This window comes from Cebidichthys violaceus, unplaced genomic scaffold, assembly GCF_023349555.1.
Source record: "Cebidichthys violaceus isolate CVI_PGR_0920_01 unplaced genomic scaffold, fCebVio1.0.p SCAF_13, whole genome shotgun sequence".
Lineage (NCBI taxonomy): Eukaryota > Metazoa > Chordata > Actinopteri > Perciformes > Stichaeidae > Cebidichthys > Cebidichthys violaceus.
Window position 1 is genome coordinate 16109825 of NW_027176296.1, and position 11614 is coordinate 16121438.

Consider the following 11614-nt stretch of genomic DNA (forward strand, 5'->3'; position numbering starts at 1 on the left):
TGAGGCAATGCTCCAAAATCAATGTTCCATTGGCATATTCCAGAAAAACAAAATCTAGCCTTTACGGGCATATATTTGTGTTTTTCCTTCAACAATGGCATTATGTAAAGAAACTGGCATTTAAAGGGTTAAAACTCTAAAGAATGACTGATTATTTGGTAGTTATAAAGACGAAAGATGGTTGGAATAACTCTGTGAAAGCGGACAATTATTTTAATATATAATATTTGTAAAAGGTCAATGGCTTGTTGTTGTTTTTATTCCAAAATGTGAAACTTACAGATGTCCTTCCCTCTGTGTGTGTGTGTGTGTGTGTGTGTGTGTGTGTGTGTGTGTGTGTGTGTGTGTGTGTGTGTGTGTGTGTGTGTGTGTGTTGCTCCACAGGGAACCTGGCCAGTACACTTGGTCAGCACAAAGGTCCCATTTTTGCCCTTAAGTGGAACAAAAAAGGCAATTTTATCCTGAGTGCAGGAGTAGACAAGGTAAACCAGCTCGAAGTCACCGTGTTAAATACCTTCTAGCAGCATCTGTCATGCACCGTTTTCACAAGTTGATCAAATAACTGCGCTGTGTAGTCATTGTTAGCTCTAACTATACATGTGCATGTGTCCTGCCAGACAACAATCATATGGGATGCCCATACAGGAGAAGCCAAACAACAGTTTCCCTTCCATTCAGGTACAGCAGCATCACTTCTTGTCACTTTAGACTTTTTTTTTTGTTTTTGTTTCAAGCTTCGCCTTTTGATCTCGCTAACGTCCGTCTTCCTGTCCCTCTCAGCTCCGGCGCTAGACGTCGATTGGCAGAGCAACAACACGTTTGCCTCCTGTAGTACGGACATGTGCATCCACGTCTGTAAACTGGGACAGGACCGACCCATCAAAACATTCCAGGGACACACAGTAAGTGGAGCGTTTGTGTGTGTGTGTGTGTGACCTCATCACTGATGTGTAACTCCTGAAGGGATAGAAAAAGGGTGTTACTGTCGCTGTTCACGGTAATATTTGGTCTAAACCGGTTTGGATGAGGGTGTTAGCATTAACTCAGATCCAGAGTTAACATAAATCAACATACTGTACATGCGTCATAAGCAAGGTCTCTCTCTCTCTCTCTCTCTCTCTCTCTCTCTCTCTCTCTCTCTCTCTCTCTCTCTCTCTCTCTCCAGAATGAAGTAAATGCAATCAAGTGGGATCCCACAGGGAACCTGCTCGCCTCCTGCTCAGACGACATGACGTTGAAGGTGAGAGAGAAACCCGGCGAGGCATTAATGTCACTATCGCTGCGACCGTGAAGAAAAAGCAATGACGCGTTAACGATGACGGGGGATTCGGGAGACGGGAAAGTCCACCTCAGGGGCACTTAAAAGGGGAAATTTGCAGTTGCGGCTGAATATTTATCCTCGTCCATAATATCCTCTGCACTCATATTTTGGGATGCCATTTCCTGCTGTTGGAGACGCAACGTCTCTTAGGTAGGAGGCAGGACGTTTTAAATACTCGCTTCCTCTGGTCACAGTTGGTGAGAAAGTGACACACAGGGATGAAGATGACAGACAGTAGTCAGACTGTATATTGATGTGTGTGTGTGTGTGTGTGTGTGTGTGTGTGTGTGTGTGTGTGTGTGTGTGTGTGTGTGTGCGCTGACGGCTGCACGTTGACACACCTGTGATGTAACGATCAACCACAGTGGATACAGTTCTGTGGTTTGTTTTTCAGATTTGGAGTATGAAGCAGGACTCGTGCGTCCATGACCTGCAGGCCCACAGTAAAGAAATCTACACCATCAAATGGAGTCCCACCGGGCCTGGAACCAACAACCCCAGCGCCAATCTCATGCTAGCTAGGTGAGCGTCTGTTAGCTGTTAGCTAACGCGTGGAGCAGCGTTTTACACTCTTTTGTTTCTGAGCTGGAGCCACTACGGTCTGAACAGTTCTGTCTGTTTTGAGTTGAGCGCAGCAGAGAAGCAGAGTGCTTTACTTTGCCCCGGTAATCTAAACTTTGCACAATAGTCCTTTTTATAAGTGCACATTTTGTGCACAATAAAGCTCCATTTTCCGAACGGCTGCCCCTCTTTAACCCCGTCTGTCCCGGTGTCTTACCTCCACAGTGCGTCGTTTGACTCCACGGTTCGTCTTTGGGACGTGGAGAGAGGCATCTGCATCCACACGCTGACTAAGCACCAGGAGCCCGTCTACAGCGTGGCTTTCAGCCCCGATGGTCGGCATCTGGCCAGTGGCTCCTTTGACAAATGCGTGCACATCTGGAATACACAGGTAGGAAGAGAACGGGGGGGGGGTACAGTGTCCATACATACCTGCTTTATTGAAAGCCGTGGTAAAGAACGTCTTGTGGGTCCGTCTGCAGCTATTTAAGGCAGACATCACTTCAGGTCATATGGGTGTTCAGTAATGTCATGTGAACATGGGATCTAAATACAGCTGAAAGCTGTGATACACAGCTGTGTGTGTGTGTGTGTGTGTGTGTGTGTGTGTGTGTGTGTGTGTGTGAGAAGCACATGATGCTCAGCAGTGGTTACGTTAAGTGCAAAGATACGCGTCACTTCACAGATCCCTCTGTTCTTTCATTTTTTACAGTGTACAGAGATTTTAGTAGTACTTTTTGTGCTGAACGTGGTACTTCAGAGCTGCACCAACAAATACTAGTTATATTAATGTCTTAAATGTGTTCCAGCTGCAGCATCTTTCATTGAACACAGTTTTAATAAACCAACTGCACCTATTTAAGAGCTAAAGAGACAGAGTTGAATGTTGGGCTCACGTTCACCGGGTGAACAGACACTTAACCGCTGCCCCCGTGTGGCCAAATATAGAATACAATGACAGCCGTTTTTAAGGCTCCTGCTGTTATTTTCTTTTTTTCTTCCCCGTAAACATCCCAAAGCCAACCTAATATCTGTCCCCTCCCCCTCCTTGTGCTACAGACGGGCGCTCTAGTCCACAGTTACAGAGGGACGGGAGGAATCTTTGAGGTTTGCTGGAATGCAGCAGGGGACAAAGTGGGAGCCAGCGCATCAGACGGATCTGTAAGTACACTCCGGACTGTTTGGAAGGGTGTTCTCGAGCTTTTATTGTGAAGGTTTTTTTTTTGACATCCGTCCTCTTCTCGTCCCAGGTGTGTGTACTAGACCTTCGGAAATAGTGCCGCTGTTTGTTGGAAGCCATGGACCGACCATGAATGTGTACATAGCCAAATGACTGTCCCTGCCTGCCCTGCGTACTGCTCTCGCTCACGACTATGGCCCCGCCCACCGACAGACAGGAAGCAGGAAACGGGAACAGGAAGCAAGCACTCGACACAGCAGGTCCAGACACGGGGGGGGGGGGGGGGGGGGTGTGGGAGGGGGGGGGAGATGAACAGACGAACGGATACACGGACAGACGGATAAACGGGCGGATGGAAGCGCCCCTCTCTATCTGTGCAGACTCTTACAGAGATGCAGACGGGACGCAGAGAAAAAACGGAAAAAAAAACAACTGATAGACAAAAAAAAAAAAAAAGTTACAGATCCGTATATGTACCAAAATTTGGAAGCTATTTTGCTTTTTTGATCTTTAAACCATGCTCATCGTCATCAAAATGAAAAACAATGAAAAAAGTGTTGCTCTTTGTTACTAGTTGGATCTCATTGTGAAGACATATCAACTTCTCCACCATAAAATAGGATGGCACTTAGTTTTTTTAAATTTCAGATCTCTTGTTTCAATGTTTTTATATTTTTTATCTTCGGGGGAGGGGGGGGGGCGGGCTGGTCGGGTCAGAGTTTCATTGATTGGAGAAGAACATACATATAAACACGCTCGGACATGCACACCAAGCAGTTCTCAAAAAAAAAAACAAAAAAAAAAAAACAGTGTCCTCGTCATGATTTCACAACAAGGTGGCAGAACCCCGCGGCTTTTACTCTCCTGTGTGTCAGCGGTGGTTCCCCTCAGAATGGAAGTGGTTCTCTGGACTCCTCTTGTACACGACGCAGCTGATGTACGTCTAGATGCTTTAAAGAAACGGCTCCTCCTGTGCCCTGTTTGATCCAGATGTTGATCCAGATGTTTTACCCACAGTTCTCCTCTCTGGACCCTTCGGCCATAGCAGCTAAACTTGTGTGATGGAAAAAGTTTCAATTGGCCAGAAGCTGACCTCCACTTGTCTAAAATCTGAGTTGTATTAATGCGACCGTCGACAGGTTCCTCAGCCAGTAGGATTCCAGCGCTGCTGCTGCTTTTTTTTTTTTTTTTTTTTTTTTTTACAAAACTTGACTTTTACGCATCATCTGGAAGACTCCAAACATTTCTAATTTGATCGATGCCCTGAAGTGTTGCTCCACGTTTAGTTCATGCAGATGTTCAGAGGTGGATGTTCTGGAGGCAGAAATGATCCCAGTGAATAAAACCAGATGTGTAGAGCCAAAGAACACCCCGTCGACTGAAGAGGACTCTAGAGTCCACCTGGGAGCTTTCTCACATTGTTCCAGGAGCCTCAATGAGCCTTTTTTTTTTTTTTTATTATGTTGTGCATTTGTTCGTGAGCAAGTGAAACCAAATACACACGACCGGTTTGTATTCCTCTTTGATGAGCTGAACAGTTACAGTTAAAAGTTCATTATGCACACGTTTGACACTTTGTGTTTAAGTTTATGTCTGACTCCAACAGGCTGTCGTTAACGGTCCTCCTGGCTGATCACCGAGTCTGAACGCAGCGTCAAAAAGAGTCGGGATGCTTCCCTCGGTCCATATGACGAACACTAGACGGTTCACCCAGGAAGCTGAGCATTGAAATGAGGTGTTTGTATACTAACGGTTCATCTGACGCTGCATCGTCATCGGTACCTGTTGAATGCAGCGTTCAGGAACTCCGTCGTGTTTTCTCTGACTACCATCTTACTAACGCTCGTACTCGCTCGGTGAGACCGGGCCGATGTGGTTCTGCTCGTGTTCTTTGGCTCTGACCTGCTGAAGGTTGAAGGTCAAACTGTAACTTAGTGATTCCAGAGCAGCTCTGCCTCCAAAACTACTCACTACAATCTGCAGAATGTTTTGTACGGATTATCTTTTTACTGATCTTTTTTTGATGATACGACCTGGGATGGAGTAGAGAGAGAGCGAGACGTCACATTCTATATGTTCTCCCCTTCATACTTTATTATGCCTTTTTTAATAACGCAGCCAAATGATTCTTCTTTTTTTTCCCCTCCCCTGTTGGATCGTACTGGCTGATCCCTGACACACGGTTGCGATTCAGAACCGAGCTCAAAAGCAGATCCAAACATTAAAGCAATATCTGGACATTTTCATTTTTTGTCTGTTTTTATTACCGGCTGCTCGTCATAAAGTGGGTTATAACTACACTTGTGACGGAAACAATCAGAGATATGAAAAAAGAAAAGGTCTGAAGAAGCTAAAGGTCAAATGTTCCAGTGTTTTATCCACAGCTGACGGTCCTGGTGAATTAAAAAGGAGATGTGGAGCTGTGCGTTCAAGGCGTTTAAATCTCCTCCATCCTTGTTGCTTTCTTCCTCTTCAACATTCTGCTCACTGGACTACGAGGTTCCTTACCGACGAGACATTTTATACTCTTTTAAACACAAATTATAGTTACATTTTTGTAATTTCTTTGTAGATTTGAAAAAAAAAAGAAAAAAAGAAGTGAATTGATGATTTATTGGCGGTGTTAATTTCCATGTTCTATTCATTTTAAAGACATCGTTTTGTTCCTTTTGATGCTATTTGTAAACGGTGAAGGCCGACCCGGTTCCGAGAGGCTGAGCGGTGGTTCTGGAGGCACCGTGCTGGTGAAGAGTTGTCCCAGAGGAGCAACTGACCACTAAATCAAGGTTTAATAAAGACATGCTTCACATTTCTTTTTTTGGGGGGGGGGAGGAACTTGGTCCCAGATGAGCTAAAGTTATTCTTTAAATTGAATAAATTATTTAAATTGTTCTTATGAAGCCAGGACTCTTGGGAATTTGTTCCCCTTTTTTTTTCTCACTGCTCTAGTTGTGATTCAGAGAGAGTCGCTCTGGGAGCAGATTTAATCTCATTGGTTAAATAAGGACTTAACATTGAGTCTGATATTGTGAGCACAGAAAAGGATTATTTTGCATAATCAATATATATTTTATAAAAGAAACTTTTTCTTAGAAACTACATAAATCTGTTCTCTGCTGAGTGGTGCGGTTGCTCGGTGCATCCTCAGGTTCACCTGCATGCTTCCTTCCAGCCTGGCACTCAGAAGCAGGTGATTTCTTATTGGCTGTTTTTGTCCCCCAGTCCCATTGTTGCTACGATCGCCGGTCACGTGGGCAGGTGAGGAAGCAAATAAATACATAGTTATTATAAATACGCAGACTACATATTCTTTTTCTGTGCTGAAAATATCGTCCGCCTCATTGGCCCGGAGCTGAAGAACCTTTTATTCTCTGTTAGCAGTTGACTGAAACCCGGTGAAAAGGCGGGGCCCAATCCTCCACACATCTGGAGCTGTTGAACTTATTTCCATATATTTTTCATTATATTTTCTCATAATTTGTTTGTAAAAGTTGAAGCTTTAGGTTTAATTAAACAAAGAATATGAAATCTGCCTCCAGAGCTCTGCTTCTGACAAACAAACTGCAAATCCGCTTTCTTGTCTCCTGTATCCGTCTGTAATCAATTGGGCGTTTTTACTAATGGACTTGCAGAGATGTCATGTTTTCCTATTGAGAGTCCTGTGCACTATTTCAGCATTTTCTTTTTCTTCTTCCTTGTATTTAAAGCACTTGAGCCAAAAGTTATGAAAATTTGTCACGCGGGCAACTTCCTGCCACCCTGAGGTCTGTGTCTGGGTCAACATGGCTAATGTCGCTGAGTCAGCCTTTATCTGTGCCACCGCGACGGACGCATCGGTCTAAACAGCATCTCTCCCACGAGGCCTCGCAGCCTCTACGACGTTTCTTCTTTTCTGCAACTCGCATCACATTGGTCTGTTATCATTGAAGTCAGATCAGTAAAACAAAAGTCCAGAATAAAATATATTTTGATAAGAGTTTTGAGTTTTTATTTGTGTGTGAGTGTGAGTGTGAGTGAGAGAGAGAGAGAGAGAGAGAGAGAGAGAGAAATGCTGTGTAGTGTCGGCGCTGAGCTGTCCTGGAGTAACGGTACTCGTGTCATTGACAATCACAAATCCATGTGTTATTCATGTCGGAACGTACTTTATGAATGGCTTAAATAAACCAATAAAACTTTGATTTTTAAAGAGCTTGAACCTCCCTCATGTTCCCGTCCTCGTGCATCCGACACGATGACACTTACCTTTTGGACCCTAGCCCTATTTTTAGGCCCTCAGCTCGAAAATAGCATATCCAATGATCCACGATAATGAGTGGAGCGTTGCAACTGTAAGGGCTATTTTAATACTTTTGGTATTAAAATAACCCTAACACATGTGAGATGTGTTGATATGTGTAAATATCAGTATATATATGTTACTGGTTAAGAGTAAATTAAGATGGCACACAGCACAAATTGAAAATTCAAATTTTCGCCTGGGAAAAAAAAGAAGCAATTTCAGGATATGTCTTTATTAGAAATCATGTAGCTACACGCTTTCCAGCTCTCCCAGATATAGAACTATATGTTGAGGGTCTCTAAACAAATTTTTGCTTTGATAAAGTGAAGCTTTATCTAGTACATCTTGATCTAGTACAGAGAAGTCAGACGAGGTCAACCAAAATGTAATCTTGTTCCAGCTGTTCCATTGTAATTTGATATGCTATATAATTATATATTTCACTTCTTTTATCACTAATAGTGTTCAATCTATCCAAATGCAGCAGTTTGGCATCATTTCGAGAGCCTGGATCCTCTCTGAGACTGTTTATGTTTGTCATCCATGGGATTTTATTGTCTGAATTCCAGTTTTTTTCTCTTCCAGGGCCTTTCAGCCTGGGTGAAGGGCCGATTTGACCCAATGAACCTTCCATAGACGCGTCACAGCCTGCTCTGTTGAGACAACCCAATGTGACTTTGAATGACAGAATCCGTTAGCCAATCAGAATAAAAAACTAGCCGAGTGGCAAATTTCTAAAATCCGATTTGCTGAGACTTATAACCCCGCCCTCTTCCGCTAACAGGCACACGAGGCGCATGAGGGCAGCGCCAGCTTTGAATCCACGCAGAGTGGCGTCCGATGAACAGATGGACAGTAAACATCAACGGATTCATATTTTCTTTTTTGCTGCAGAACATCTCAAAGTAAGGAGCTGGTTTATGATGTGATCGATAATGTGGATAATGATGATGGCTTTGTTTTGTAAGTAAAACTGCGAGGCTGTGTCGTAGCGGAATGTGAAAAGCATGGCTGCGACCGTCTGGTTGCTAGCGATCTCCTGAGCTAACGGGTGATAGCATTGAATGAATTTTTCAAAACGTTATTGGCATAAATGTGGCGAGTGCGTGTGCCTAGGGGGCGCTATATGGATTGTGATATTTGGTATTATATGAAGGTTTGTCTGAATTGTGTTTGGAGTTTGTACAAACAGCTGAGATGACTTTGTAGAGCAGGAGCTGCAGTTTGAGCAGGTGTGCGACATCATTATATTCGTTACTGATGAGTGCACATTATGAGTGGGTGCATTTTTGGATGAATGCGTTAACCCCACCGGCGGGGTCGCTCGGGTGCAAGAGGTTTTAAAGAGACGCGCTTCTTTCTCAGCGTGGTATGTTGGGAACAGTTGTAAGAAAATAATAGTGTAGTGAAAAAGCCACGGTATAGTATGTCAAAGAGACATTAGGTTTAGTGTGTAACATTATAAAAATTCATAGAATAGTACAGTATGTCAAAAATTCTTCGATAGAAATTTAAAAACTCAGTCAAAATGGAATCGTATAGTATGTTGAAAAGAGTAATACAAAAAAGCTCATCAAAAAACGGTCATAGTATAGCATGTCGAAAAAAGTGAAAAAGGGTCATAGTATATTATGTCGAAAACAGTCATAGTATAGCCTGTCGAAAACAGTCATAGTATAGCCTGTCGAAAAAAGTGGAAAACGGTCATAGTATAGCATGTCGAAAAAAGTGAAAAACGGTCATAGTATAGCATGTCGAAAAAAGTGAAAAACGGTCATAGTATAGCATGTCGAAAAAAGTGAAAAAAGAGTCATAGTATATTATGTTGAAAACATTCATAGTATAGCCTGTCGAAAACAGTCGTAGTATAGCCTGTCAAAAAAAGTGAAAAAGGGTCATAGTATAGCATTGACATACAATACTCAAAAAAGTGAAAAAACAGTCATAGAATATTATGTCGAAAATAATCATAGTATAGCCTGTCGAAAAAAGTCATAGTAAGTGTCAAAAAAAGTGAAAAACGGTCATAGTATAGCATGTCGAAAAAAGTGAAAAAAGAGTCATAGTATATTATGTTGAAAACATTCATAGTATAGCCTGTCGAAAACAGTCGTAGTATAGCCTGTCAAAAAAAGTGAAAAAGGGTCATAGTATAGCCTGTCGAAAAAAGTGAAAAAGGGTCATAGTATATTATGTCGAAAACAGTCATAGTATAGCCTGTTGAAAACAGTCAGAGTATAGCCTTTCAAAAAAAGTGAAAAACGGTCATAGTATAGCATGTCGAAAAAAGTGAAAAACGGTCATAGTATAGCATGTCGAAAAAAGTGAAAAAAGAGTCATAGTATATTATGTTGAAAACATTCATAGTATAGCCTGTCGAAAACAGTCGTAGTATAGCCTGTCAAAAAAAGTGAAAAAGGGTCATAGTATAGCCTGTCAAAAAAAGTGAAAAACGGTCATAGTATAGCATTGACATACAATACTCAAAAAAGTGAAAAAACAGTCATAGAATATTATGTCGAAAATAATCATAGTATAGCCTGTCGAAAAAAGTCATAGTATAGCCTGTCGAAAAAAGTGAAAAACGGTCATAGTATATTATGTTGAAAACATTCATAGTATAGCCTGTCGAAAACAGTCAGAGTATAGCCTGTCAAAAAAAGTGAAAAAGGGTCATAGTATAGCATGTCAAAAAAAGTGAAAAACGGTCATAGTATAGCCTGTCGAAAACAGTTGTAGTATAGCCTGTCGAAAAAAGTGAAAAAGGGTCATAGTATAGCATGTCGAAAAAAGTGAAAAAAGAGTCATAGTATATTACGTTGAAAACATTCATAGTATAGCCTGTCGAAAACAGTCGTAGTATAGCCTTTCAAAAAAAGTGAAAAAGGGTCATAGTATATTATGTCGAAAACAGTCATAGTATAGCCTGTTGAAAACAGTGAAAAAGGGTCATAGTATAGCATGTCGAAAAAAGTGAAAAACGGTCATAGTATAGCATGTCGAAAAAAGTGAAAAAACATTCATAGTATATTATGTTGAAAACAGTCATAGTATAGCCTGTTGAAAACAGTCAGAGTATAGCCTTTCAAAAAAAGTGAAAAACGGTCATAGTATAGCATGTCGAAAAAAGTGAAAAACGGTCATAGTATAGCATGTCAAAAAAAGTGAAAAACGGTCATAGTATAGCCTGTCGAAAAAAGTGAAAAACGGTCATAGTATATTATGTTGAAAACATTCATAGTATAGCCTGTCGAAAACAGTCAGAGTATAGCCTGTCAAAAAAGTGAAAAAGGGTCATAGTATTGCTTGTCGAAAAAAGTGAAAAACGGTCATCGTATAGCATGTCAAAAAAAGTGAAAAACGGTCATAGTATAGCCTGTCGAAAACAGTTGTAGTATAGCCTGTCGAAAAAAGGGTCATAGTATATTATGTCGAAAACAGTCATAGTATAGCCTGTTGAAAACAGTCAGAGTATAGCCTTTCAAAAAAAGTGAAAAACGGTCATAGTATAGCCTGTTGAAAACAGTCATAGTATAGCCTGTCGAAAAAAGTGAAAAACGGTCATAGTATATTATGTTGAAAACATTCATAGTATAGCCTGTCGAAAACAGTCATAGTATAGCATGTCGAAAAAAGTGAAAAAGGGTCATAGTATAGCATGTCGAAAAAAGTGAAAAAAGAGTCATAGTATATTACGTTGAAAACATTCATAGTATAGCCTGTCGAAAACAGTTGTAGTATAGCCTGTCAAAAAAAGTGAAAAAGGGTCATAGTATATTATGTCGAAAACAGTCATAGTATAGCCTGTTGAAAACAGTCAGAGTATAGCCTTTCAAAAAAAGTGAAAAACGGTCATAGTATAGCCTGTCGAAAACAGTTGTAGTATAGCCTGTCGAAAAAAGTGAAAAAGGGTCATAGTATAGCATGTCGAAAAAAGTGAAAAACGGTCATAGTATAGCATTGACATACAATACTCAAAAAAGTCAAACTGTCATAGAATATTATGTCGAAAATAATCATAGTATAGCATGTCAAAAAAAGTGAAAAACGGTCATAGTATAGCCTGTCGAAAAAAGTGAAAAACGGTCATAGTATATTATGTTGAAAACATTCATAGTATAGCCTGTCGAAAACAGTCAGAGTATAGCCTGTCAAAAAAAGTGAAAAAGGGTCATAGTATTGCTTGTCGAAAAAAGTGAAAAACGGTCATAGTATAGCCTGTCGAAAACAGTTGTAGTATAGCCTGTCGAAAAAAGTGAAAAAGGGTCATAGT

General features: G+C 41.1%; 1 protein-coding gene across 1 annotated transcript; it reads left to right on the forward strand.

The window, feature by feature from the left end:
* The first annotated feature begins 623 nt into the window (after window positions 1–623).
* On the forward strand, window positions 624–3330 carry LOC137870179 (F-box-like/WD repeat-containing protein TBL1XR1). Its single transcript, XM_068707190.1, has 7 exons — window positions 624–678; window positions 781–902; window positions 1166–1240; window positions 1716–1843; window positions 2108–2273; window positions 2942–3043; window positions 3133–3330. The coding sequence occupies exons 2-7, from the start codon at window positions 840–842 to the stop codon at window positions 3157–3159; spliced, it is 561 nt and encodes a 186-aa protein (XP_068563291.1). The 5' UTR covers window positions 624–678; window positions 781–839; the 3' UTR covers window positions 3160–3330.
* The last annotated feature ends 8284 nt before the right edge of the window (window positions 3331–11614 follow it).

Bases quoted from the DNA above. Each gene is read 5' to 3' on its own strand.
- LOC137870179 (XM_068707190.1), top strand. From the start codon at position 840: ATGTGCATCCACGTCTGTAAACTGGGACAGGACCGACCCATCAAAACA. The intron at 1,241-1,715 runs GTGAGAGAGAAA...TTTGTTTTTCAG, and splicing joins CAGACGACATGACGTTGAAG to ATTTGGAGTATGAAGCAGGA. The intron at 2,274-2,941 runs GTAGGAAGAGAA...CTTGTGCTACAG, and splicing joins TGCACATCTGGAATACACAG to ACGGGCGCTCTAGTCCACAG.